The sequence below is a fragment of the Lissotriton helveticus genome, chromosome 2_2 (assembly GCF_964261635.1).
Source record: "Lissotriton helveticus chromosome 2_2, aLisHel1.1, whole genome shotgun sequence".
NCBI lineage: Eukaryota > Metazoa > Chordata > Amphibia > Caudata > Salamandridae > Lissotriton > Lissotriton helveticus.
Window position 1 is genome coordinate 319,890,092 of NC_136060.1, and position 27,368 is coordinate 319,917,459.

The following is a 27,368-nucleotide window of genomic DNA, read 5'->3' on the forward strand; positions in this document are numbered from 1 at the left end:
CTACTGCCTAAAAGATACATATCCCACAATGCACACATTCAGCACAGTTGACTCGAAATGTCATGTCATACCATACGGAAGGGGGTCATGCCTTCAAAAGTACAGTGCATGGACTATGCTTATCAGGAATGTGTCACATACATCACCCTGCCAATTGCACATGATGTGATGTGGATGCGGGGTGATAGGGCCTGAGCAGCACAAATAAGTATTTTTGAATACACAGCCCTGAAATCCAGGCCCATTTACACACTACACTTCGTGTCAACGTTGAGCGGAATGGGTGTTGTAATTGTCTGTTCATTTGGCAACAATAGAAAGTAACACCAGTCTCATAACGGTTAAGTCAACAGGAGGCCAGCAAGCAATGCATGCATGGAAAAACATGCATGACAGCATGCACACAAGAGAAATCACAAGACCCAAAGCTATCTGTATGTACATGTACACTGCACTGAGCAGCGCACATGGAAAAAGCAAAATTGATGCAAAATGATGCATTTCTCTTTGGTTTGCCATCCTAAGAACAGTTCATACCTGTTCTTAATTTTTGCACGGCCTCCTATGTACGCCACCCTGGTACGGTACATAGGGGGCAGCGTCAAAATGAATTGGCGTTGCTGTGGAACGGCCACCACAACATCAACTGCCCACCCCTTTCACGCTATGCATTACATGAAAGGGGGCCTTATGTACAAGGCACAGTTAAGACACGTTAAGTGGCTTAACGCTGCCTTGTATATAAGGCGCAGCCCCAATTGCCACCACAACATCAATATAGGTGACGTTGTTGTGGCAATAGGGCCTTGTACATATGCACCTGTGAATGTACACTGTCATGCTATCTGCTTGTACACCAATCCAATGCATGATCATACTATAAACACACATACAAATTCATCTCCCCTTTACGTTGCAGAGGGAGAAACATCACCTCCTGTACAGCAGCCTATCCCCCTCTTCAATGATGAAATGGCAGACCTAGCATCCATGGACCAGAACACACTCCAACATCTGCTCGACTCAATTAGCACCCCATCTCCGGAAGCAGGGCCATCCAGCAGTGTTGTGGAAACTACAGCCCCTGCACAAACAACCCAGTAGCAAGTACCAGCCACCACAGCTGTCTCCCAGGACCTTGAGGACCTACTTCTGGTATTTCAATGTCGTCCGGAGAGGTCCAGCAGGAGATGCCTGGTCAGGTGCAGGTGGGGTTTGACAGCCTGGCTGCCAAATAAGATGGGTTACGTGGGTGTCCCAGTCCCATTCGGGACCACCTATAGACCATCAAAGACACCCACAGTCCGCTCCATGCACTCCAGTATTCCATGGCTGACATTGTTGGAGCACTGATAACTGTCTGGTCTGAGTGACTCCAGCGATGTCAGCCAGGAGTTGCGTCACATGCGAATGAGCATGGAGAACAAGGAACGGATGCAAGCCTCGCTAATGGCACCCAGGGTTGAAAACCACAGACACATTGATGGAATCTTTCATGCCCTGCAGCTGCTCATTACAGCAGTGCTGCATCAAGGTTTGGCACAGATGAATGCTGCTGCTGCTTCAACATCCATATCTCCTCCCCCGATGTGTCAGTGCTTCAAAATGCTGCTGACAATTTACCACCACGCACATCGGAGGCACATGCCACATCAGAGGACGAAGATGTTGATGATTCTGCAATATTGCTAAGAAAGCGGTAGAATTCATCAATGCCAAATGGTCAGTTGTACCTTGGATCGGTGCTTAGCATCATGCCACGGAACATCATATTCCAATGTCCTCTGCTATACAGTGTAACACTCACTCTGGACCTCAATATGGACTGCCATAATTTGTGTTGTACACAAAGACACTGCAATCAGCCTGCTGACTGAACTCTGCCTCTTCTTCTGGACATGTTGCACACAAAGGACTCTGTCAGGCCCTCCACTGGGCATCTATGAAATGTGTGAGTTGTTTGACCGAGTACTTTGGCAGTCTTTACCAAAGCCAATGTACATGCTAATTAAAACCTAAAATGTACACAGATGTGTGTTTATCATGACCATTCAGGTATAGAAGTCTCCAATAATGTTTGAGCAGTGAATCCATCCAAATGTACACTGAGTGACTCATGATAAATGTTCATGTTCAACTGTGTAACAGATAGGTAGTGAGATGACTGGGCATGTGAGATCTAGCCATGCCCTCATTGGTCAAATATGACCTACTACCAATATCCCAACATTGCCCTCCGTACATGATGGCAACAGGTATGTGTGGAAATAGGTCCAAGTCTGTTGCATGCCACAAGCAGTGTCTCCATTTAGCATTGAGAACAAGTCTTACTTCGCAGATCTACTCACACTCTACGGGGTAGACAAATATTGTTGTGATGGTGGTCATTGCATTTCACATTCCAAGATAGAGCACACCACATGCATATAAATGACAATTTGTTATAGCTCATATCGCCCACCTGCTATTGGAATCACAATGCATGTTTCAGTGAAGCTGTGTTGGCAATAGGGACTTAGCCTTAAGTGCAAGTCCACAGTCAGGCACTTACAGTGACTTAACAATGCCCTGGAAACAAGGAACCCTTTTATGCTGTGCTCAATGTCAAAGGAGAGGGCAATGTGTCCAGGGATGTGTAGTGCACTGCACTTAGTACATAGTCAGATGCTGTATCACCATTTCAAGTGTGGCATCACTATGAGGCAATGACAAAAGTAACAGCGTGGAAAAGTGGGTATGACACTGGCACTACAGGGGACAATGCTAAATCTCCCCTCCTGTTTGCTGCAGAACTGTTTTCTGCCTTGTGCCTTGCACATTTCATCTGCAAATTTACAACATTGTGCATGGGCAAGAGGGTGAGGCAAAAGCCACAGGAACAACCAATACCCATAATGATGACATACTTGCAATATGCAGCAAGTGTGCCTATGTCTGTGCATGAAGATTGACTCAGTGCCAGGCTCTTGTGATATGAAGGGTGTGGATATAATCTGTGGAACACAGTGCAGACATTCATCATCATGATGGACAAGAGTTGCAATGTCAATGTCTGTTCAAGGCTATGTTCCAACATTGTGTATCAATGTGCATTCCAACTCTGTTAGTCACGCATAAGATGTTCAACTTTACAAAAGAGTGTCCCTAGCCTAGGCCATGACTCCAACTTGCCACACTGTAATGCATGCAAGTTCATTGTGCTCAAATCAAAAGGATCCTGACACTATCCGTCCAGCTAAGTAACATGTCATGACCACATCTACACCTTCAAATGTTTGCCCTGAGATTGAAGAAGTTGGAAACTAGGTAAAAAGCAACATTCCGCCAAACCACTTCAGACATAAGTGCTAACTGAATTCCCAAACAGTATGAATTTATTTACATTTAACCAAATAAAGTACTCTAAACTGACACTACGCACCACTACAACTAACCTAATCTTAACTAACTATGACTAAGTGAATAATACCCCTAACTATCTAACGTAACCAATACTAAACACGTAACAACATATCTGAGACAGCAACCCCCCTCCCACCCTTAAAGCACATCAGAAGACAGGACAAAATCATCTTAGCTAAACATAAACTCACTACACAGATCTCATTCAAAAATATATATTTTTTGTGTTTTTTAAATAATTTCTGGGAAGAACCTAGACATCCACCCCCAACTCAAAGGAAAAGGAAACTTATGCACAAATACTACAAGATGATAAATATAAAACTATGCTAAAATCTAACACTACCTATTACTACACTACAACTACACTACCTAACAATTAAAAAACCAACCTATCACTAACTACTAAATATAAATTACATTGGGGAACGTAGAAAAAGGGAATGAGTCTCCATTGGCCAGTTCAAAATGGGAGACCCACGGCAGCCTTTATGGGCTGTATGTGGGTTGTCTGCTCAGACATCTCACATTCTAAACGTGCCAACCTGACATTCATGTCCATTATAGCACGGCGGTCCAGAATGGTAAACAGCACCACCTGATCAGATCCTGCTGCTGCCATTGTAGCTCATCCTTGGGTCTGTGAGGGGGCACCAGAATGTGTTCTGGATACTGAGGTTGCAGCTTGTCTCTGTGTTCTTCCAGGGGGATGTGCATATCCCTGCCCATTCCCGCCAGAAGTGCCCGGTCTGGCCTGTGTAATACTCTGGCTGTGTCCTTGGCCTACATTGAGCACTGATTTCCACCTACCAGCTGCTTGGGCAGCTTGATACCTCCTTGACATGTTGCGGTATCCCTTTGCCACATTGCAGATGTGGAGATACCGGTCCTTTCTGACCTTGAATGCATGAGCCTCCTCTGGCGACATGTTGTCTGTCAAAGAAGAGCAATGACCAAATGTGAGTCATGAAGACCATGTAAATTCTCTCCATTTAACACAGAAACACTAGGTCATTGGAACATGGGAGCCTACACTTTAACAAAAGATTGTGAAGTTTGAAAATAACATGTACAATGCAATGTAGAATCAATGATAATTTACAACATGCTGGCAACACTGACATGACAGTACGTGGCATGTGGCTGGTAGTGTCACAACCCCATTAGACTGTCAGGGGCATATGTACAAGCCCCTATCGCCACCATAACATCACTTTCAGTGACATTATGGTGGAGAAAGGGGCTGCACCTTATGTACAAGGCAGCATTAAGACTTGTAACGTGGCTTAATGCTGCCTTGTACATCAGGCACCCTTTCACACTATGGTTAGTGTGAAAAGTGCATCCAGTGGGTGTTGTGTGGGTCATTCCAGCACAACACCCATTGTATTTGACATTGCCCCCTATGTACAAGGGTGGCCTACATAAAGCAGCACCAGAAAGAAGACCTTGATAATTCTGGTCCAAAATAGTCAAAAGGAAGGGAATCAATTCACTTCTTATCATAGTTGATTCTTCAATGTATGCAGCCTTGTGCCGCACACATGCAATAGTCAAAAGGCCATGTTTTGTGTGTGCCTTCCTGTAAATTAACAAAGGAAGATATGTACTAGGAAGTGGCGGAGCATTTCGCTAGCCTCCTTGGCTTAACGCCACTCTCCGGGACTTTTGAAACGTAAGGTTGCACCGTTCTCACAAGAATATGGTGCAGCGTTGCCTTTCATCCTGCGATGATGCTAGGTTTAACTACTTTGCGCCAATGCAGGCACCCTTGTACTAGAGTGCAAGGGTGTCTGTGTGCATGTGACAATTGTTCATGGGTAGGAAGGTGTCCCTTCATGCACATGAACAATCCTGGAGAAGTCCTACTGTCACTTTCACTGGTGCTGCTTCAAGCACCAAACATGGCAAAACAACTTTCGGTGTATGAACACTGACTTGTACATGAGGCGCAACCCCTCTTGCCACCACTACATCACAATAGGTGACGTAATAGTGGTGATCAAGACCATCGTGGTTTAATCCACATCTTTGACCCTTCTGAAATTTCAAGACACAGGACTGTACAGGAATGTGTTGTAATGAATTGCGTTGTAATGTCCAGCGTTGTGAAAGGTTTTGTGTATTAAAACATGTGGATTAGAAGCATGCCTGGAAAATTCATGTGGGGTAAGTCACATACTCTGTGAGACTGGCTTGTACATTTGACCTTGAGTCAAATGAGGGGACTGAGTCCAAGGAGACAGCTTTACAAAACTATTGCAGTGATAAAATAATCCAATTACATACATAGGCCCATCTTTGCTAGTTGGTGGGTGAACGTGCCATTGGATGCCTTGGCTTTAAGCTACGCCATAGAAAACTTTTAAAGCTGTCATGCAGCATACATACGATAGTACTGTGCTGACCTGTATCTGACACCCCACAGCCAGGAAAACACTGCCTACTTGTGCATAATCTGGCACAATTGTATAGTCATCTCAGCCAAGGATGTACATGCATTCCATGTATGGTCATACTCATCACCAACACCACTCACATGTCTCCTCTTCTGTCTGTACACTCTGGAATCAGCATGCATGTGCTGTATAGACAGAACACATTGATATTTCTTGCATGGGTATCACTGACTGGGGATGTGCACACATACATCAGGAAGACATATGCATTCCTCCACCTTCACTTACTAATTTGTACACCCTTTACACTTCCACCAAACCCCATCACACTGGAGTCAAGGTACATATGATACACACACATACTGCCTGGTGCTAAGGAAATGATTTGATCCTGACATTTATCACATCTCACATTTACAACATTTAATGGGTGTACTCACCAGTGGCATGTGGGTCCCTGAAGTCTTCGATGTCCCTCTGTGTGATGAGTGGTCTTCCAGCTGTGAGACATAAAACAAAAGGTGTTGGTAACCCAAAAAATTATTTACACATGTGTCCTAGTCATCATCCAATTGATCACCTTCAATGTAATGCTCTGTAACTGTACTTTTGAGGTTCATGTGGTATACATGATTGTGTTGAGTTTGCCTGTCATCCCAACAAGACATGATAATGCAGAGTGAGGGCAAATAAGACAATCATGCTTGCACCTTCACACATTTTGCACAGAAGACTTGTGTGACATATTCCCAAGGCCCTGTTTGCCCAAACATAATCATGTACTCCATGCTCTTTTGACAATAGCACCAAAGGAGATTGCACAAGGGTGTGTCAAAACTATTGATGGTGTATGTCACTCTTGAGAAGTCATATGCTAAATATGTTAAGTGTTGTATCTCATACAATGTTACTCTAGACAGAGGTACGAGGGCAGTGTACATAGTAGTCTGCTTCAACATGGGATGTTAGTGAATAGCTGTTCCTATCTCAGCAAAACTCTGAGAAAAGCATTATTCCTCATTATTTATGATCTATACATGTGTGTTGCCTTGTGCTGCACACATGGAATGATCATAATGCATTGAATTGTTTATGTCATGTAAGGTCACACTTCGTGTACATGAACAATCCTTTTCCCGGCACGCAGAGACACTTGCACTATGGTGCAAGGGTGCCTGGGTTGGCACTACACTGCACCTTATGCTTGTAAACATGGTGCAGCATTCCGTCGCTGCAGTGGGAAAGTTAGGCCTGAGCCATGATGTAGAACGCCTCACTCCGCAAAATACTCGTAAATATACCCCATTGTGTTACAGACAGCTTTTTTATTACTAACAAAAGTGTTTATTCAACTATTGTGAGGTTGTATTTACCACATTGTTGGCCAATGAGGACGCTAAGGTGGTCCAACATGTCACCCTCACGGCCATCTTAATCCTGCCATTGATGTTTCCACTGTCAGACAGTCCTGTCCACACCGAAGACCTGCAGCATCTGGTTCCTCACATTCTCCCACCTTACCTTCCGCACACGTACCGCATAGCCCTGCATGATCTGACCCCCACTTTCGATCATCAATGGCAGGCAATGCTTCACCAGCCAGAGGAAGCCCCCCAGTGCCCCTCCGACATCCTGTCCTCCCTACCCACACCCACCATCTCGCAGCACACATCTAAATCCATTCCTAAAAAATGAAAACCCAATATATACCCCAACAGGGATTAATAATTTAAAATACCCCTTGGACAAACACCCAACAAAATATAGTACTAGACACAAAATAGAAGTAAGAACAACTACACAAGACTTCACAGGGACACTAGGGACAGTTCACAGTACACACTCTCAAACCCAAACTCAGCAGCACACAACACCAAAAACCTCCAACATTCTCCACAATCACAAGAAGTGTGCTCAAAAGTGAAAGTCAAAATACACAGTACTCCTCCAGACAATAGGATGCATGCTGACATCTCTTCCTGTGTGCTTGCGGCCTGTTTTTTGACTTTGCAATCATTTTCTGCATGCAAATTGAATTTTGCGGTAATGTTTTTTACATGCATTTAGCTATATTTTCCCTTCGCGGTTTTGAAAATATTATCGCGTTAGCGGTAATGCGGCAAAAATCTGGACTCTAACTGCAAGTTTTACCTCAGATGAACTGTATTTGCTGTAATTTCATTTCCGACCCCTAAACACACCGTAATTTAATCTCTAACCCCCAAACACACCCTAAAATCAAGTGCATATCCTTGATCACCTGTAACATGAAATGGAGAAATGTGTCCATTAGTATATGTACATTCTGTGTTTGCAGAGTTTCTATTTTTGTGTGTGTGATTTGTGCTACTTAGGTAAATTCGCTTTGTAATGTGTAGCTTCAGACAATTGTCCAGCATCAATGCAAATTACATTGCTTCCCAGCTGCTCATCCATCCCCCCTACCCTATGTAATGGCGGCGACTGCACATTAGCACCACTGGTGCAACAAAGGCACACAAAAAGCAAGCACGTCTGTATCCATCCGTGACCCAGAAACAACCGGCACCAGGGATCCTGGATCTCATTACGTCTACCTCTATGACTCATCCGCCATCATCACACTCAACCCCAGAAGGAAGTACAACTGACAACAGGCCACAATGAACACCACACCACCCATGGCCAGTTATCCTGCCTCCACTGCCACATGACCTTCACCACCGCCACGGCCGCCAACACCACCAACGCACTAAGATGCATCCTCATCACCATGCACACAGCGTGGCTATCTGGTGCCTCTGGGACACACTATCACCCAACATCACCTTCTTTATGGACAGCTGGACCACCAACTCCGCTGCCCCTGACATCGCCCTCACAATCCCAGACGGAGACAAGATCCGGAGGGAGGACTGCCCCCAACACCGGCAGGAGTCCTCATCATCGTGCATGAAAAAGTCCCTCTGCCTCTCCACCTCCAGCAACACATTTGCCACCACGGAAGACATGCTCTTCCAGGTCCAGTCCAGCCCCGACTCCACACTCTACGGCACACTTGCCTACAGACCCCCAGGACATATGGACTGCTTTGCCAACATCATCAATGACCTCTTCGCACCCCAGGCCATCACCTCCATGGACTACCTACTCATCGGAGAACTGGACTTTCACCTCAACAACCGCAAAGACACCAACTCCACTACCCTCTGGATGAAGAGCTCGCCAACATGTGTATAACACAACTCTTACCCACACCAACCCACAAGGCAGGACACACCCTCGACCCCTTTTTTGAAGGAGGAAGCAGTCAGCCACACCACACAGCACCCATGGACCGACATACACTTCCTTGGCAACAAAACCAAGCCAACTAAACCCGCACCTCGCGCCATGCAAAGGAACTGGACCTGAGTCACCAATGATCAGATGTAATCAACCCTCAACTGCAACTCTCCCAACCCTGCAGCAGACCCCAAACGCGCTGTCAGGGAATCCCACACATGGATCTCCAAATGCGTAGACAAACTCACCCCGCCACGCAACTCCAGCAGACAGTGCAGCAACAAATCTGCATATTTCACCACCAAACTCAAATATTCCAGACACACCTGCAGACCTCTGGAGAAAATCAGGAGAAACTGCAAGACACACATTAACTTGTAGACATACAAGAACACCATGTCCAAATGCCACCAACGCATGCATAGCACTGAAAGGAGCCTCATCCACAACATAATAGCTGCATACTCCACCAACTCCAAAGACCTCTTCAACGTCATCCATGAATTCACCAAGACCAACAAATAAGCCACGGACAACGCTATCCTGGACACGTCTCTATCTGGATTTCAAAGCAACCACCGCACCGAGACCGCCCTACTCGCTGCCACAGACAACATCCACACCCTCCTTGGCCAAGGCCACTACATGGCCCTGATTCTACTTGTCCTGTCAGCAGCATTCCACATCCTCTCCCACTGCACAATAGCAGGCAGACAACATCAGGCAGGCATACAAGGAACAACCCTTGACCATATCCGATCATTCATCACCGGCAGAAGCTAAAGGACCAGACTGCCACCCTGCCTCTCTGAACCTACAAATATTCACATGCCGAGTGCCCCAGGAATAATTGCTCAGCCCAACACTCTTCAACATCCACATGGCCCCCCTCGCCACAATCGTCCAACAGCACAGACTCAGCATAGTATTCTACGCCAAGGACACCAGGCTCATCCTCTCCCTCACCAAGGAGCCCACCACCACCAGACTCAACTTCCAGGAAGGAATGCATGTAGTTGCAGACTGGATGAGCAACATTTGCATGAGAATCAACGCAGAGAGGACATGAGTTTTCATCCTTGGAAACAGCCCAGTGGCATGTAACAGCACCTGGTGGCTCACCACCCTCAGCAGTCCCACGACACACACAGACCACACCAGAGACCTCGGCATCATACTCAAATCCTCTCTCTCCGTGTACCAGCAGGTCACCACCATCACATCCAGCTACTTCAACACCCTCCACATCATCTGTAAGAGCTTCAAATAGACCCCCCCAAAATCCAAGAATACAGTCACCAACGCACTAATTCATCAGACTGGGATGCAGATGCGCCCTCTGCGCCAGCATAGGACAGTCTCTGCTCCGCAAGCTTGTGACTATGCAGGAAACCGCCACCATACTTAGGCTTGTGTTCACACTTTCCTCATAGGTACTGACCCACCATCACACCCACTTGGTTCCAACCTCTCACAGCATTTGCAACTGTGTGACAGAGGGGCAGGACTTTGGATGGAAGTTTGTCTACAGGGCTACCCCCAAGAACCGCAGTCCCTTGGATTCTAGTGTATGGTGGGGGGACATATTTCAAGGCATGATGTTTGACATTTGCTACATGTGCAATCACACATTTGTGTGCTACATGATTGTGGACTTGATGTGTCTGGTGTGTTTAGTTTGTACTTTCCAACAAGCAGTCTATTTCCTTATGTGCCATTCTCAAACTGCTGGTTTATGATGGACTGCTGGAAGATGTAGGAGTCACGCACACTCCCTTGAAACTTTACTACGACATTGGTGAACAAACCACGGTGGTCCCCGATTGCCTGCACGTTCATGAAGTGTGTGTGCTTTCTGCTCCAGTAAATGTATCCAGTGTCCGCAGGCGGCACAAGTAGGACATGGGTACAGTCAATTTCCCCCAACACATGGGGAAAGCCAGCAATGGCATAGAAGCCTTGTTTGGTGTCAAGCTGTTCTTGAGCAGTGTTGGGGAAGCGTAGGTGTTGTGGCGTCAGGCTGAGGATGGCATCCAAAACATTTGGGAGGAACCTAGGAAACGATGACTGGGAGACTCTCCCTAATCTGGCAGTGGTTGGTTGAAAGCTACCTGAGGCCAACATGTGCAGCACTGCTAGAAGCTTTGCCTGCGGAGGGATGTTGCAACGCTGTGTTGGTGCTTGCAGCCTGGAGGCTATCTGGTTCAATATGTGGAGGATGGAGGACCTTTTCAGCTTATAGTGGGCTATCAAATTTCAAATGTCTTTATTTCAATTCAATTCATCATAAAAGACAATTTATGCTATGAGAACAACCACAGGAAAAACAAACAGTAGTTCATAAATATAGTTTAAAAAGGACAATTTTCATGAGCTAAAAAAGACACTTGACAATTAAAATAAACGATGATAAAACATGATTTAAAATACAATATACAATGTGTGCAGAATAAAAACTTTAGAAAAAAAACTATAGGTAATGTGCTACACTAATTCTGGCCTGGCCCTAATGATCCATACTCATCCTAAGAATTTTGCCATGGCAATAACAATGGGCTCACTAGTGTCGTATCTTAGGACCCTTAAGGCTTCGGATCCCACCCTTGTGCCCATGTTCCGACATATCGGTTTTAACCATTTCACCCGTGGGGCCACATAGGCCGGACACTAAAAGAATATGTGGCCTATCGATTCCCTTCGATCCATACACCATTTACAGGAATCACCAACCTGTCCCTGCCAGGTTTTGGTGAATAAACGGATGGGTAGGCAGCCAACCCTGAGCTGATGGTATAATTTCCTATCACTGGACCTAGTGATAGTATTCCAATATTCTTCTAGTAGAGGGTCATTTTTTAGTTCCAGAAATATCCCGGATAATGAGGTGGACGAAATTTGACTGAAATGTTTATGGCTAATCATGGTCCAGTACTGTTGTTTGAATAGCTTTGTTGGTGGAAAAGGGCTGTTAACAGGGTCAGACCACAAATTTCCCAATACCATAGACTCCAGGAGCAGTCTAATCTGTTTAAACCATGGGAGATTTCCCGAACCCAAAATGGAACGTACAGCCAGCACCGCCTTTGCGTACATAGCTAATTCTGGGGTACACCATAGCCTCCTCCATAGAGCTAATGGTTTGAAACCGGCAATATCATCAATGGCGTGACACCCAATGTCCATTAATAACGGTTTCATGGGACTTGAACTGGGGAGGCCTATTAGATTTCTTAAAAATTTGTTTTGGGCCTTTACCAAAGAGGAAAGGTCAGCGAAACCCCATAGGTCCGCACCGTACAGGATCACTGAACCTATCCTGGAGTTGTATATTTTCATAGCTGGACCTATCCTTTTGGTCTGAGACATTCTTTGTTCTTTTATCAGACACCCTGTTAGTTGGGCAAACTTGAGAGTTAGAGTGTCGATTTGCGGCTTCCAACTCATTTTACTCTCTAGTACGATACCCAAGTATGTCATTATGTTAGTCTGGTCTAGTTTTATGTTATTCATTTTAACATGGCCCGCAACAGGTCTACCCCTGTTTAATACCATGAACTTAGTCTTTGAGACATTAACCTGTAGGTTATAATCATTACAAAATTAATTTAACTTATCTAGGGCGGCCTGCAGACCCTTCTGTGTCTGGGAACATAAAAACCTATCAATCGCAAACATTAATAGCGGATATTTGATCCCACCCAGGGAGGGGGCGTCCGTTTGAGAGTTTAAAAAATACTGCACAACCCTATTAATGTATAACAGAAAGAGGGTTGGCGCAAGGACGCACCCTTGCCTAACACCCCTTGGTACTGGAAATCTGCTTGTGACCTGCCCCTGCCTACCCCATCGTAATTGAGCGAAATTCGCCTCATGGAGACTTTTTACAATATTGAGAAGTTCCGGGGGCATCCCCATACTATCTAGGACCACCCACAATTTGGCCCTTGGGACAAGGTCAAATGCTGACCTAAGGTCAACAAAGGCGGCGAACAGGGTACCACCGCCAAGGCTGACAATTTTCCAATAAATAAGTTTGAACCTAAGGGCCTGTTCAATGGTGCTGGTGCATGATCTGGACCCAGCTTGGAGGGGAGAAAAAATTCCCTCGAGCTCCATCCAGCTCTGTATTTGAGCCAGGACCATCCTTGCAATCATTTTTGGGATTGTATCTATCAAGCTGATAGGGCGATAGTTACCCGGGTTTGCATGGTTCCCCTTCTTATATATTGGCAGTATTTCAGCGCCTCTGCATGATTCTGGGACAACAGCCCCCTTGGATATGGCATTAGCCAAAAAGGTGATATAGGGTACCCAGTTGTCTAGGTCGTATTTGAAGAGGTCTGCCGGTATACAGTCAATACCCGGGGCCTTTCCACTAGGGATCTCACTCAGGGCCTTCTCAACTTCTCTACTTTCGAAGACTAGATCATCCATACTGGCCATATCTTGGGAGGCAGAGGGAATGACATCCTCGTTCAGGTCCAATCCTGAAAATTGAGACTCAAAATGCTCCACCCATCTGTCTATAGGTACATGATTTGCGGGTACCTGCGAATTTTGAGAATTGCCCCATTTTACAATGTGCCAGAACTTTGGTGCCTATTACGATTGCGGATTTCCCTTTGACGCGGCCTCCGTGGTGGTCCTGGGGGTGGAGGTGGTGGTTGTTGTGGTCTTCTTGGTGCTCCAAGCTGCATGAGCAGTACCTCCATGGCATCAGTGGGTTGTCAAATGTGGTTCTGGGCAACTCCCCCTCATATCCTGTTTTGCTATCGCCATTTTTAAGACCACCTTTTTTCTGGTCTTAGAAACCAGCTGCTAACTGACCTTATTGGCTGTTTTTTTTTTCATTTCACCAGAGATCATTGTACATATCGCGAAGTGAGGTTAGCAGCGGTTTTTACACGGTATTACCTACCTTGCCCCCAGATGGCAGTCTTGGTGGCCTCCGGCCATGTTTCCTCCATCGGCTGTCTCCTCCAAGGCAAAGAATCTGGGAGTGCAGATTGATGAGGGTCTTACTCTGAAACCTCAGATCCTAGGTCTTGTTGGAAAGTGTTTCGGCATTTTAAAAATGCTTAGGAAATTTCTGCCTATGCTCTCTCTTGCTCATCGAAAAGTCATTGTACAGGCCTTGATAGGCTCCCGCTTGGACTATTCCAACGTCCTCTACCTGGGCATGCCTGATAACCTGTTATCATGCATACAGGTAGTGCAGAATTCGGCTGCTAGAGCCATCTATGGCCTCCATCGTAGAACCAGCGCAAAAGAGCTATTGAAAAAATTGCATTGGCTCCCAATTAAGAAGCGGGTGGCCTTCAAGGCACTTACACTAGCTTTCAAAGCACTTCTTGACTCTGGAGCAAAATATATTAGAAAACGACTGGCCTTCTACATGCCGTCCAGAACGCTGAGGTCGGCCTCTCTGGCCTTGGCACTTGTTCCATCCATACTTTGGGCCCGGATCGGGGGTCGCTCCTTCCGTTATCTAGCCCCCAAGCTATGGAACTCCTTGCCAGCTCCTTTGAGAAAAATCACGAATTTGTTGACTTTTAGGAAAGATTTAAAGTCCTGGCTCTTTGTTCAATAGTTTCCTGTCCCTCCACTGCTCCCAACAGTCGCATCAGGTTTTTTTAAAGCGCCGGGACACTCCTCGGAGTAGCCGAGCGCTATACAAGACCATTAATAACATTAACTTGCATCTCATTTTCGTTAGCTATTGCTAACAGAAGTGGCAAACAGAAAAACAGACGCTATCACCAGAATGCTGGGACTAACCGCGGTTAGCAGCAACTTGTACATACGGCAATTAAAAAAAAGCCGATGTAGCATCAGAAAACTGACGCTACAGCGGCATTAACTCCTTGTACATATGCCCCTTAGTGTCTTTGAGGTGATTCCACTAGGTGCTTTTGTTGGGATAGACAGATGCCATTTTTCTTGATAGGTCGAGTTCTAGTGTATACGTTTTGTTGTTGAAATGATTTGCCATTTAATTTCAGAAATCTTTAGTCTTATGTGTGAAAGTGGTGAATTCAGGATTGTTGAATTCTGATGTACTTTGTGCAGCACTGTGCATCTAAAATACCTTTGAATAATGAACTCTTTTTTGTATTAGTTTTTAAAATCTTACTGAGGCTTCGGACACTAGGGGGCCTATTACGATTGCGGATTTCCCACATCCTCCGTGCCGGCGGAAGCCACCGCCGGCCCGGAGGATGCGGGAAAACCGCCACGGAGGCTGGAAAGACCCACCGCCAAATTAGTATGGCTGGTGGGTCTTGCAATCTGTCCTCCTCTTTTCCGCCGCGGTCGCCTTCCGACCGTGGCGGAAAAGCATTAACATGGCTGGCGGTGTCTATCAGACACCGCCAGCCATATTAGGATGGAGTAGAAAGTATGCTTTTCCACGGCGGCTTTTCCGCCGTGGAAAAGCATACGGACCTTCACTTCGGGGGCCCGTTGCGAGCCCCCTGGGTGAAGGGGGGTGGGGGGTGCACATGGGGGTACCTATGTGTACCCCCCTGCATTTGCGTGAACAAAGCGGCAGGCACCGCGCGGTGCCTGCTGCTTTGTGCACGCAAATGCCGTGCATGCATTTTTAACATTGCGGCGGGTGCAGCTAGAAGCTGCACCCGCTGCAATGTTAAAGATAGAGGATGTGACCGTCACCCTGGCGGTCACATCCTAATCTGCACGGAGGGACCGCCGCTGCCCCTGCGGACAGTCCCTCCTGCTCTATGGTGGCGGACGGACTCAGGTCCGTCCGCCATCATAATCGGCCCCATAGTTTGACTAGTGGAGGTTTTACTTTGGGCCACTGGTGCTGACTAGCAAACAGTTATGTTTTTATCTTCTTTATTCCATCGTCCATCCAAGACATCCTCTATTTCTTATTTGGGTGTTTATACATTTGGAGGGGATTATGCTATTGAATGTTTCATTCATCCACTCATGCAATTTACTGAACAAGGTGATTTGTTTTCTATTTAATATTGAAGACAGGTGAGTATTAGGTTCTTCCAAGTTTGTTCCCATTGGCTTTAGGTTGTCTGTAGATTGTGGTGTACAAAGAAGCATCACTTGTTAGGAGAATATGAGAAATATGTCAGTGTTGTCTAATGGAGAATGTGAAGGCCCTATTACTTGGAGGTGCTCTGTGTAGTAGTGGAAATATGCAGAAGAAAATATGAGCAGTATTGCATCGTATTGGCAATAAGTCACATCAGGGTAGTCGCGGGCCTTTAATTTTGAGTGTTATATGCAAATCCACGTATGTGAAGCACAGATAAATAAATGTCCCTTATTCTGTGAATTGCTTTTCCTCTGTCACGATAATGTGTATCCTCCATTAGAAATCTGAAAATTCCTAAACCATCATTTCAGTTCAACCACTTGTGGCCCCCACTTTTCAGAAAGTAGCTGAGCTACTTCAGATAAATTATTTCGCAATAGTTGGCAGACATATATTTCACTGGTTTGTACACCTGAATACAAAGCATTCTTTGAGGGTTGCATGAACATGAAGTAAAATTTGTAGATAGAGGTTTGTGTAGCACCTCAGCGAGACTTCTAAAATAAAAACTGAAAAAAAATCAACCCTTGTTAAAAATTAAAAACACAATCATAGCGCCTCAGATTTTCCTACTCAGTGTTATGAATTTGTATCACCAGGCCAACAAAGACGCTTCTAAAGAAATATCAGCCTCTTCCTCCCGAACCTGAAGAGAGCATCACCGTGCCACCATTAAGGAAAAGCATGAGTCAGTCAAATACGTTCCCCATGACAGGCAAGAATACAAGGTAAAAATTGTAAATCGTTTGTGAATGAAAGCAGCTTAATTCGTTTATTTGTTAGATACATTTATTCTGATATTCTCGGCATGAATATATGTACAAAGTAACTTTTGGTTGACTGCTTTTGATATTTGATTTATTTTAGTTTGTTTTATTGTTATTGTTACATATTAAGGCACAACAAAATGTATACAAAGATAGAAAAGTACTCAGGGTTTCCGAGTCACACAGCTCCTTTATTTGGATGAAACTAATAATTTGAATTCACGAATTATTTTATGGAAAGGAAATGGATTTGTAATTGACCGATAAAACGCTAAATCTTATTTTTACCTCGATATTGCTCTAAATAAGGGTATTATGATCTGCCAAACACGGATATTTCCTTTCAACGCGCAATATGGCAAAGCCCCTTTACTGTTCTAAAAGGACTAAAGTCCATTATGCAAGTGTTCCATCCCTGTCATTTGTTCTTTTGTTCTGCAGTTCTCTGATATATATATATATATATATATATATATATATATATACTTTTTAGCTCCCGAACATAAGGAACCCCCAAAACTGCTGGATCGGTGCTCCTTATGGCCAGTCTTGGCGTGCTCTAAAATTGTGGGGATCTGTAATGGATCCTTCCACACTATAATGTCAATATTTCAGAGTCCCTCAATCCTTTTGTCTTTGAAGGCGGCAATGTATTATGGTTTTGGGATGCAGTAGCTGCACAGAGTGGTGTTGCATCCTGCCTTTCCCTTATATATTTGTGGTCATTTTTGTGTTTATAATGGAATAAGTGATTGCTTGTGGAAAGTTTGGGGCATATTATCAAGGGGGTTTATCTCCGCTTTTTTGGTTTTAAAAGCCAAGAGAGCAGAGATAAAATTATCTCCCTATTACCTAGCTGTCGCTAACACCAGTTAGCGACAGCTAGTAGGAGATAGCGACCATCTTGGGCCCCACTTTGCATGTCAGTGATATTTATCACTAATGACATGCAAAGTGGGCGTGCCAAGATGTTAGCGACTGGAAACAGTCGCTAACATCGCTATCTCCTATTACCAACTTTTGGAGATATTCGCGCTAAGCGCGAATATCTCCAAAAGCTAACACCTGCCCTGAGCAGTTCTTAGCCATGTTATCCAATGGGAGGTGGATAACATGGCTAAGAGCATTAGCTCGGTAATGCATGAATATCGCTGACTTTTCAGCGATATTCATGCATTGCGGCCGTTTTTTATCGCATTTGCGATAAACCTTGGTAATACCAAGGTTTATCTGCGATAAAAATTGCCGCAGCTAAGCGGTAAAATTTTGTCTCTAACCAAGCAATAGCCATAATTATCGCTATTGCTTGGTAATATGCCCCTATGTGCTTAGAATTTGCAATGATTACAAACATCAGGACAGGTTGGCCATCTTTGATGTATCTGTCATGTAACAGTCACAAGGTTTATGATTTATAAACTGCAATGGCATGCTGATGCTAATGTCAAACTGCAAAAGTGCCAATTAACAGTAACAGTAAAAAACGCTATTTTCTTGGCAGGCGTGAGATCTGTTCAATGGATCAAGTGTTCTGATTATGACAGAACATGTAATCAGGAATGTCTGTTTTCTTGTAAATTGAAGTAGGTGTGATTGCATTTTTTTACTTTGCGAATGTTCTTGTGCTAGCTACAGCTGAGGCCCTCTGTAATGTACTCATAGGATGTAAGGCTGTGGCTGACTGTAAGGAGAATCTGCATCTGTTGAGAGTTTGTTTTCCAGTTAGGATTACAGCTCTCTATCAGCTTACTTTGAGAAGCCTGAAGTTTGTTCAGCTTTACTGAGGATGCCTTTGCACAAAAAACCCATATGGTAAGTGTTAGAAATAGGATTCCTGGTTGACTGAGATATGCACCCAGGCCATGCAGGAACCACCACTCTAGTCAGGGTAATCTAGATACACACTAAAAGATAACCTGTGCTCAACCTCTGGTAGCTTTGCACAGAGCAGTCAGGCTTATCTACAGAGGCAATGTGTAAAGTATTTATGCAACACACACACAGTAGCAGAGCAACACAATGAATACATCACAGGTTTAGATAAATGGAGAATATTTATTTGAGCATCGTCATTGAGCTTCACTGAGATGAAGCCAATGCATTATCACCCAGCGGTGCCAAGCGCCGTTATCGGGCCGCGCAGGCTGTAGAACCCCTGTTGTTGAAGAGCCTCTGCCTCGATGTTGAAGGGTGATGCACCAGCTCCGATCTGTGCAGGGGTGACAATGTGTCAGTTTTGTAGAAAACATCTTCAGAATCCACTTCTGAGGCCCAGAACATTAAGAGGGCACCTCAGGCAAGGGTAGGACTAACAGAAGGCAGAGCCTAGCAGCACCAGCAGAATTGCAGAAAGTGTTTTGTGTTCCTGAGACTTCAGGAATCACTTGGAGGGAAGGTAGAGTGCAGCACTCCTTCAGCAGAATCAGGGAGCAGAAGGAAGCAGGGCAACTCGCAGAAAAGCTAATCAGATAAGCAGTCTAGTTGAGTCCTTTAATCAGCACAGCAGTCCTTCTGACAGAAGTTCAGTTCAAGATTCAGAAGTGTCTGATTTTAGGGGATCGAAGACCCGGTACTTATACCTAAAGGGGCCTTTGGTATAGGGGGTGACTTTAAAGCAGCTTTCTGAAGTGTTCAAGGATCCCTTTCAGCCCAGCCCTCTCAGCCAGGCAATCTGTGGGGGGTAAATCAGTGCTTTGATTGTGGACAGGATGCTACCTTTTGAAGTGTGTCAGCCCCTCCCATTCCTCTCTGCCTAGGAAGACCAATCATAATGCGGATGAATGCAGATGAACATTCAAAATGCAGATGACCCTCACCTTCCTGCGTTTGTGGCTGTCTAGAGGGAAGTCACAAACTGTAGCTATCACCCATCCCAGACATGTATTTGAGACATGCTGCAAGGCACACAAGAGCTAAGAGCTAAGAGTAGAGAAATGTACACTTTCTAAAAGTGGCATTTCTAGGACAGTAATGTTAAGTCCAACTTTACCAGTAAGGAGGATTTATCATTACCATTCAAAAAATATGAAACGTGAAAAAGCTACTCCTCTCTTATCAGGAATTAAGGCTTAAAAGTGTATTAAAGAATTTCAAATTCTGCGCAATTAAAGGCCTCACAGTAGTGGAAAATGAAATAGGCTTTTTGTCACTCCCAGGAAATGAAAAACATAAAAGTGCATGTCCTACATTTTACGTACATAGTACTCTGCCCTTAGGGTTGCAAGGACCTAAATTAGGGGTGACTGATATGTAATAAAAGGGCAGTTTAAGGCTTGGCAAGAAATTTTAAATACTAGCAAAAACGAGGAGTGAAGGGTCTAAGGGAGTTATTTTAAAGACCAGCCCAGGCTATTATCCCCTAATAATCAATTATAAAACACAAAGAAACCTGGGGTCTAAAACGAGAGTCAACCAAGTACTCTAAATTAATAAGACTGGGAGCCACATGAGGTATGCAAAATGCAACCATACAGTCCTAGACCAAGTAGGTAAACCAGCGCATCAGGCCACTCTCAACAGTAAGTGAAACCCAAGGTCCAGAGATGGATTCCCATCAAAGTCTTGTAGGTGATCAAATGTTATCATCTGGTCATCCAATGGTTGGGCTAGTGTGTCTCTTGATCACTGAGACTGCTTCTAGACCCACCATGTAGGACTGGGATCAAAGCCCACAATTGCCCGTAGACCATGCGTATGATCACCAAATGGGACCAAATGCAGTGCAAAACAAAAAAGAGTGAGTATAGTGTAGGAATTAAAAATAGAATAAAGAACTAACAGCGAAAACCTTTAATAGCTGTAAGCCTTTTTCTGATTAAAAACACAGAACAGCGCAAAAAACAGCATCAACAAATTACTGCTTGTGGGGCCGACATGTTTCTGCCAAGATGGGGGACAACCTCCCAAGGCTTTCTTCAGGGCCTCTGTTCTCATAAAAGTTTTATGCTACTGCTGGTGCGTGCTACAGAAATGAGTAACCATATAAACTGTGAAAAAAGCAAACCATAAAGGATATGTTTTTCTATTCCTCCATGCCAAATGGTGTATTATTCACCTAAAAAATAGCAGAAATGGTGTAAATGTGTAGGGTCACTCTACTTGTAAATTTGTCAGAAAAAGTAATAACAACAGGAACGAATTCCTTACTCACCCATAATAGCTGGGGATATTACCTCACCTCGCCTGGACCAAGCTCAGGGAGAAGGAGGCCACGCTCTACAAGGGTGAGGAAAAAAGGAATGCTCATTTGAGGGAAATGGGTGTCACTACCCCTCTCCACCATCAAAGTGTACTTCTCTGAACATCCTCCCCTCAGAGCCCCCTTAAAACTATTAGCTCTTCAGTAGGCTCACCCACCACCCTCTGATGAAACAACTAACTCTTTAAGTCAATCCTGTATTTACATTCGAATCTTAGGTTGGTAAAACTGATGCTGTTGCCCTGGACCTACTCCTCCTTACCTCTCCGTCTTTGCCTCAGGCGGGGTCCTAAGGTTGGGGGAGGCAACGACTGGGAGGCGGAGGCTCTCTTATGAAGGGCATGGCAAATGCCTCCATTGCCTGTTTAACCAATAGGCTCCGAAAAAACTCCGGCCAATCGTAGTAATTGTATTTACAAATAGTCTATCTTGCATGTACTAGTTCAAGTGTGAGTTGAGAAATGCCAGGTCATAACCCCATAAGTACAACATTGTATGGAATCCATACTGAATGGAGGAAGCACTCGTGAAGAAGTCGTGTATGTGTACATTGTATAGCGGAATTAAGATGTTAAAAAGGCCGCGAAAGAAAAATAAAATAATGCAGAGTCTTCTCACCTAACTCGGCTCTGTAGTACCTCCTTATTAAGAAATCGTCAGCAAATTAGCCCTTCGCATCTAGAGTGAGAGAAGGAACTGTTCTACCAAGCGGAATCACACTGTTGACATAATCCCGCTGATGGCGTGATCTCGCGTCAACACTTGGGACACAAACTGACGTCATCATGGCGGGAATTGTAGTTCTCCTTAAACAAAGGGACTAGTACAACAGCGCAAAGCGGCTGTCACAGTACATGCTGATAAATGCCTGCAACTAACTAATATTGGTACGTTTACAAAAGGCGAGCAGTAGGTTAATAAACCCCTTTAGACCCACTCGTTATGTAAGTCCTTGGGATGTCAATAATTGCTCAGTTATTATGCCATACAGTAAGTACCGGTATGTAGTTTATTGGAAGATTACTAGATGGCTTCATCCCGTGGTGGTGGAATGTGGATCAGATCCATGGCAGTATGAGATGCCGTGTGAACAATTAATTAGAAAGTTATAAAGCCACTTGCTTGTAAATAGGATTCACAATTAATCAGATTATTATCCTATAGATAAAACCAATAGATGGTCCGAGATTCACTGACCATGGGTTTCCTAAACTGGTGATCTTGTGAAATGATGTAGGTCTCAATTCACTATCTACTGTCATAAGTAGTAGATGATTCACAGCATAGTCCAGGGTATTTCATCGTTCAAACCCCGGGTGTCTGAGGATAATATAAAGATCCATTTTTGTTCCCTAACAAACAGGTACTTTGAAACCACACTGATGTAAGAGGGTATGAAAGGCTTCTCGAGAACCACCCAAGTGAAATCTGTTTCACTGTGATTCTGTTCAATAAAATGTTTAGTGAGTTCAGAGATGCTCTTTTTACACCTGAATGCACTTTTATGCTCTAACATCCTCGTCGGTATCTTTCTCGTGGTCATGCCTACGTATTTTGCTAGGCAGGGGCAAGTAAGCAAATAGATCAGTTGTGGGCTATTGCAATTTGAGAAACTCCTCAAACGCCATGGGCGATCTGTACCTATATCAATCTGGGTGGTTTTGGATGTCTGCGGACAAACCAAACAGTTTCCACAGGAGTAATGTCCTATTACTGCCGCTGAGTCCCAGAGTGTACCTATCGGTCTCTTAGGGGTTTCTCTCGGTGGAGTGTGTATCAACCGGTCCCTCAGACTACTGGACCTTTTAAATGCAAACAGGGGTTGTTCAATTTTGTCATTTCCAAAGTTGATAACCTTCCAGTGGTGTCTCACAATGCGTTGGAACTGGTTTGATTTGGTGTTAAACGTAGTGACTAATGTTAACCAATCTAAGGGGGGCTTTGCTGCTGGTATCTCTAAGAGTGCTTCTCGGTGATTATACGCCGCCCTTTTCCAAGACAGTCTGATCAATTTCTTTGGGTAGTGTCTTGCTCGTAATTGATTGGAGAGCCTTTCAGCATGTTTTTATATAGCTCAGTTTCTGTCAGGGACCAGCATGGGAAGCATTTTCGCTCCCAGCTTGGCTAATTTGTATGTTCATGCCTTCGAACAGGAACAGGTGCTCACCATCATGAATCCCTTCAGACCACACATCCAATGGTGGAAACGCTACATAGATGACATCCTCGTAGTGTGGCGAGGTGACAATGAGTCTATTGTATCGTTCCACCAATGGCTTAACACACGTAATCAGTTCCTGAAATTCACGGTTGAATGCAGCAAGGAGAGAATATCTTTTCTAGATCTTTCTATCTATGTGACCCCAACAGGTCTAGAAACTGAGCTATATAAAAAACCTATGGCCAGAAACTCCCTGTTGCTTTATGAAAGCCAGCATCCCAAAGCCCTAAGGGATAATTTGCCTTATGGGCAATTTTTACGAGTGCGGCGTAATTGTTCTACTTCTGAGGCCTTCAATAAACATGCTGAAAGGCTCTCCAATCAATTATGAGCAAGACACTACCCAAAGAAATTGATCAGACGGTCTTGGAAAAGGGCGGCGAATAATCATCGAGAAGCACTCTTACAGATACCAGCAGCAAAGCCCCCCTTAGATCGGTTAACATTAGTCACTACGTTTAACACCAAATCAAACCAGTTCCAACGCATTGTGAGACACCACTGGAAGGTTCTCAACTTTGGAAATGACAAAATTGAACAACCCCTGTTTGCATTTAAAAGGTCCAGTAGTCTGAAGGGACCGGTTGATACACACTCGACCGAGAGAAACCCCTAAGAGACCGATAGGTACACTCTGGGACTCAGCGGCAGTAATAGACAATTAGCCCTGTGGGAACTGTTCGGTTAGTCCGCAGATATCCAAAACCACCCAGATTGATATAGGTACAGATCGCCCATGGCGTTTGAAGAGTTTCTCAAATTGCAATAGCTCACAACTGATCTATTTGCTTACTTGCCCCTGCCTAGCAAAATACGTAGGCATGACCACGACAAAGATACGGACGAGGATGTTAGAGCATAAAAGTGCGTTCAGGTGTAAAAAGAGCGTCTCTAAACTCACTAAACATTTTATTGAACAGAATCACAGTGAAACAGATTTCACTTGGGTGGTTCTCGAGAAGCCTTTCATACCCTCTTACATCAGTGACGTTTCAAAGTACCTGTTTGTTAGGGAACAAAAATGGATCTTTAAATTATCCTCAGACACCCGGGGTTTGAACGATGAAATACCCTGGACTAAGCTGTGAATCATCTACTACTTATGACAGTAGATGGTGAATTGAGACCTACATCATTTCACAAGATCACCAGTTTAAGAAACCCATGGTCAGTGAATCTCGGACCATCTATTGGTTTTATCTATAGGATAATAATCTGATTAATTGTGAATCCTATTTACAGCAAGTGGCTTCATAACTTTCTAATTAATTGTTCACACGGCATCTCATACTGCCATGGATCTGATCCACATTCCACCACCACGGGATGAAGCCATCTAGTAATCTTCCAATAAACTACATACCGGTACTTACTGTATGGCATAATAACTGAGCAATTATTGACATCCCAAGGACTTACATAACGAGTGGGTCTAAAGGGGTTTATTAACCTACTGCTCGCCTTTTGTAAACGTACCAATATTAGTTAGTTGCAGGCATTTATCAGCATGTACTGTGACAGCCGCTTTGCGCTGTTGTACTTGTCCCTTTGTTTAAGGAGAACTACAATTCCCGCCATGATGACGTCACTTTGTGTCCCAAGTGTTCACGCGAGATCACGCCATCAGCGGATTATGTCACCAGTGTGATTCCGCTTGGTAGAACAGTTCCTTCTCTCACTCTGGATGCGAAGGGCTAATTTGCTGACAATTTCTTAATAAGGAGGTACTACAGAGCCGAGTTAGGTGAGAAGACTCTGCATTATTTTATTTTTCTTTCGCGGGCTTTTTGACATCTTAATCCCGCTATACAATGTACACATACACGACTTCTTCACGAGTGCTTCCTACATTCAGTATGAATTCCATACAATGTTGTACCTATGGGGTTATGACCTGGCATTTCTCAACTCACACTTGAACTAGTGCATGCAAGATAGACTATTTGTAAATACAATTACTACGATTGGCCAGAGTTTTTTCGGAGCCTATTGGTTAAACAGGCAATGGAGGCATTTGCCATGCCCTTCATAAGAGAGCCTCCGCCTCCCAGTTGTTGCCTCCCCCAACCCTAGGACCCTGCCTGAGGCAACGACAGAGAGGTAAGGAGGAGTAGGTTCAGGGCAACAGCATCAGTTTTACCAACCTAAGATTCGAATGTAAATACAGGATTGACTTAAAGAGTTAGTTGTTTCATCAGAGGGTGGTGGGTGAGCCTACTGAAGAGCTAATAGTTTTAAGGGGGCTCTGAGGGGAGGATGTTCAGAGAAGTACACTTTGATGGTGGAGAGGGGTAGTGACACCCATTTCCATTTAAATGAGCATTCCTTTTTTCCTCACCCATGTAGAGCGTGGCCTCCTTCTCCCTGAGCTTGGTCCAGACGAGGTGAGGTAATATCCCCTGCCATTATGGGTGAGTAAGGAATTCGTTCCTGTTGTTATTAATTTTTCTGACAAATTTACAAGTAGAGTGACCCTACGCATTTACACCATTTCTGCTATTTTTTAGGTGAATAATACACCATTTGGCATGGAGGAATAGAAAAACATATCCTTTATGGTTTGCTTTTTTCACAGTTTATATGGTTACTCATTTCTGTAGCACGCACCAGCAGTAGCATAAAACTTTTATGAGAACAGAGGCCCTGAAGAAAGCCTTGGGAGGTTGTCCCCCGTCTTGGCAGAAACATGTCGGCCCCACAAGCAGTTATTTGTTGATGCTGTTTTTTGTGCTGTTCTGTGTTTTTAATCAGAAAAAGGCCTACAGCTATTAAAGGTTTTCGCTGTTAGTTCTTTATTCTATTTTTAATTCCTACACTATACTCACTCTTTTTTGTTTTGCACTGCATTTGGTCCCATTTGGTGATCATACGCATGGTCTACGGGCAATTGTGGGCTTTGATCCCAGTCCTACATGGTGAGTCTAGAAGCAGTCTCAGTGATCAAGAGACACACTAGCCCAACCATTGGATGACCAGATGATAACATTTGATCACCTACAAGACTTTGATGGGAATCCATCTCTGGACCTTGGATTTCACCTACTGTTGCGAGTGGTCTGATGCGCTGGTTTACCTACTTGGTCTAGGACTGTATGGTTGCACTTTGCATACCTCATGTGGCTCCCAGTCTTATTAATTTAGAGTACTTGGTTGACTCTCGTTTTAGACCCCCAGGTTTCTTTGTGTTTTATAAGTAGTTTTAAATGCCAAGTCGAAGTGGCAATTAACTGTACACACAGGCACTGCAGTGGCAGGCCTGAGACAGGTTTGAATAGCTACTTCTGTGGGTGGAACAATTAGGGCTGTAGGCCCACAAGTAGCATTTGAAGTAGAACCTTGGGTATATCAATATCAATCAATAGCTTTATTTCGACAGCTTGTGTCATAAAAGCATTGTTTGGCATTTATACAAAGGATAAAAACATGAATTCCCAATAACAAACCTTTAAATACAACAAGCTCGCTAAGGATGTGAATATACAGCATTTTAACAAAATGTAAAAATCTGGGGTATAAGGTTTCAGGGGCGGCTCCTCCATTATGGCAGAGGAACGTCGCCCCACTAATATGCCCCCAGAGACAAAAAATCAAATGGTAATGAAGTTAATTCATTAGCATTTTATTTTTTGTCACCCCATCCCGAACCTAGTGTCAGGACAGGGCGGGGCCTGTTGATTGACAGCAGGGATGACTGTTGGGCAGAGGGCTGCATGTGCACTGTTTAAAGTGTGCATGTCCCTTTGGCCGGCCGACTTGTGATGGCAAGCCAGACATGAACACTTTAAGCATCTCAACTTAGCTCTATTAAGACAGCTGAGTTGGAAGCAAGTGCAGGCCTCCATTGTCCTCTGGAGTGCCAACAGAGGCCATTCCCTCCAATACGAGCACATCTCTCTTTTTTTTCTTTCATATATATATATATCTTTATTGACATTTTGAAATAAACATTACAAAAACAATATGCAGAGTCTCAGGGTCATACAATTAGGATCATAAAATCTTGTGTGTTACAATAACCAGTGGACTAGATATATTCTAGATG

The 27,368-nt window shown here is 44.3% G+C and overlaps 1 protein-coding gene across 1 annotated transcript in view; it reads left to right on the top strand.

Annotated features, from left to right (window-relative positions):
• CLNK (cytokine dependent hematopoietic cell linker) overlaps nt 1-27,368 on the top strand; it is a 1,039,166-nt gene that overhangs the window by 684,616 nt on the left and 327,182 nt on the right. The window contains exon 10 of the mRNA XM_078678887.1: nt 16,740-16,868. Coding sequence (XP_078535013.1) covers nt 16,740-16,868 — 129 coding nt within the window. The remainder of the gene's footprint in view (nt 1-16,739; nt 16,869-27,368) is intronic.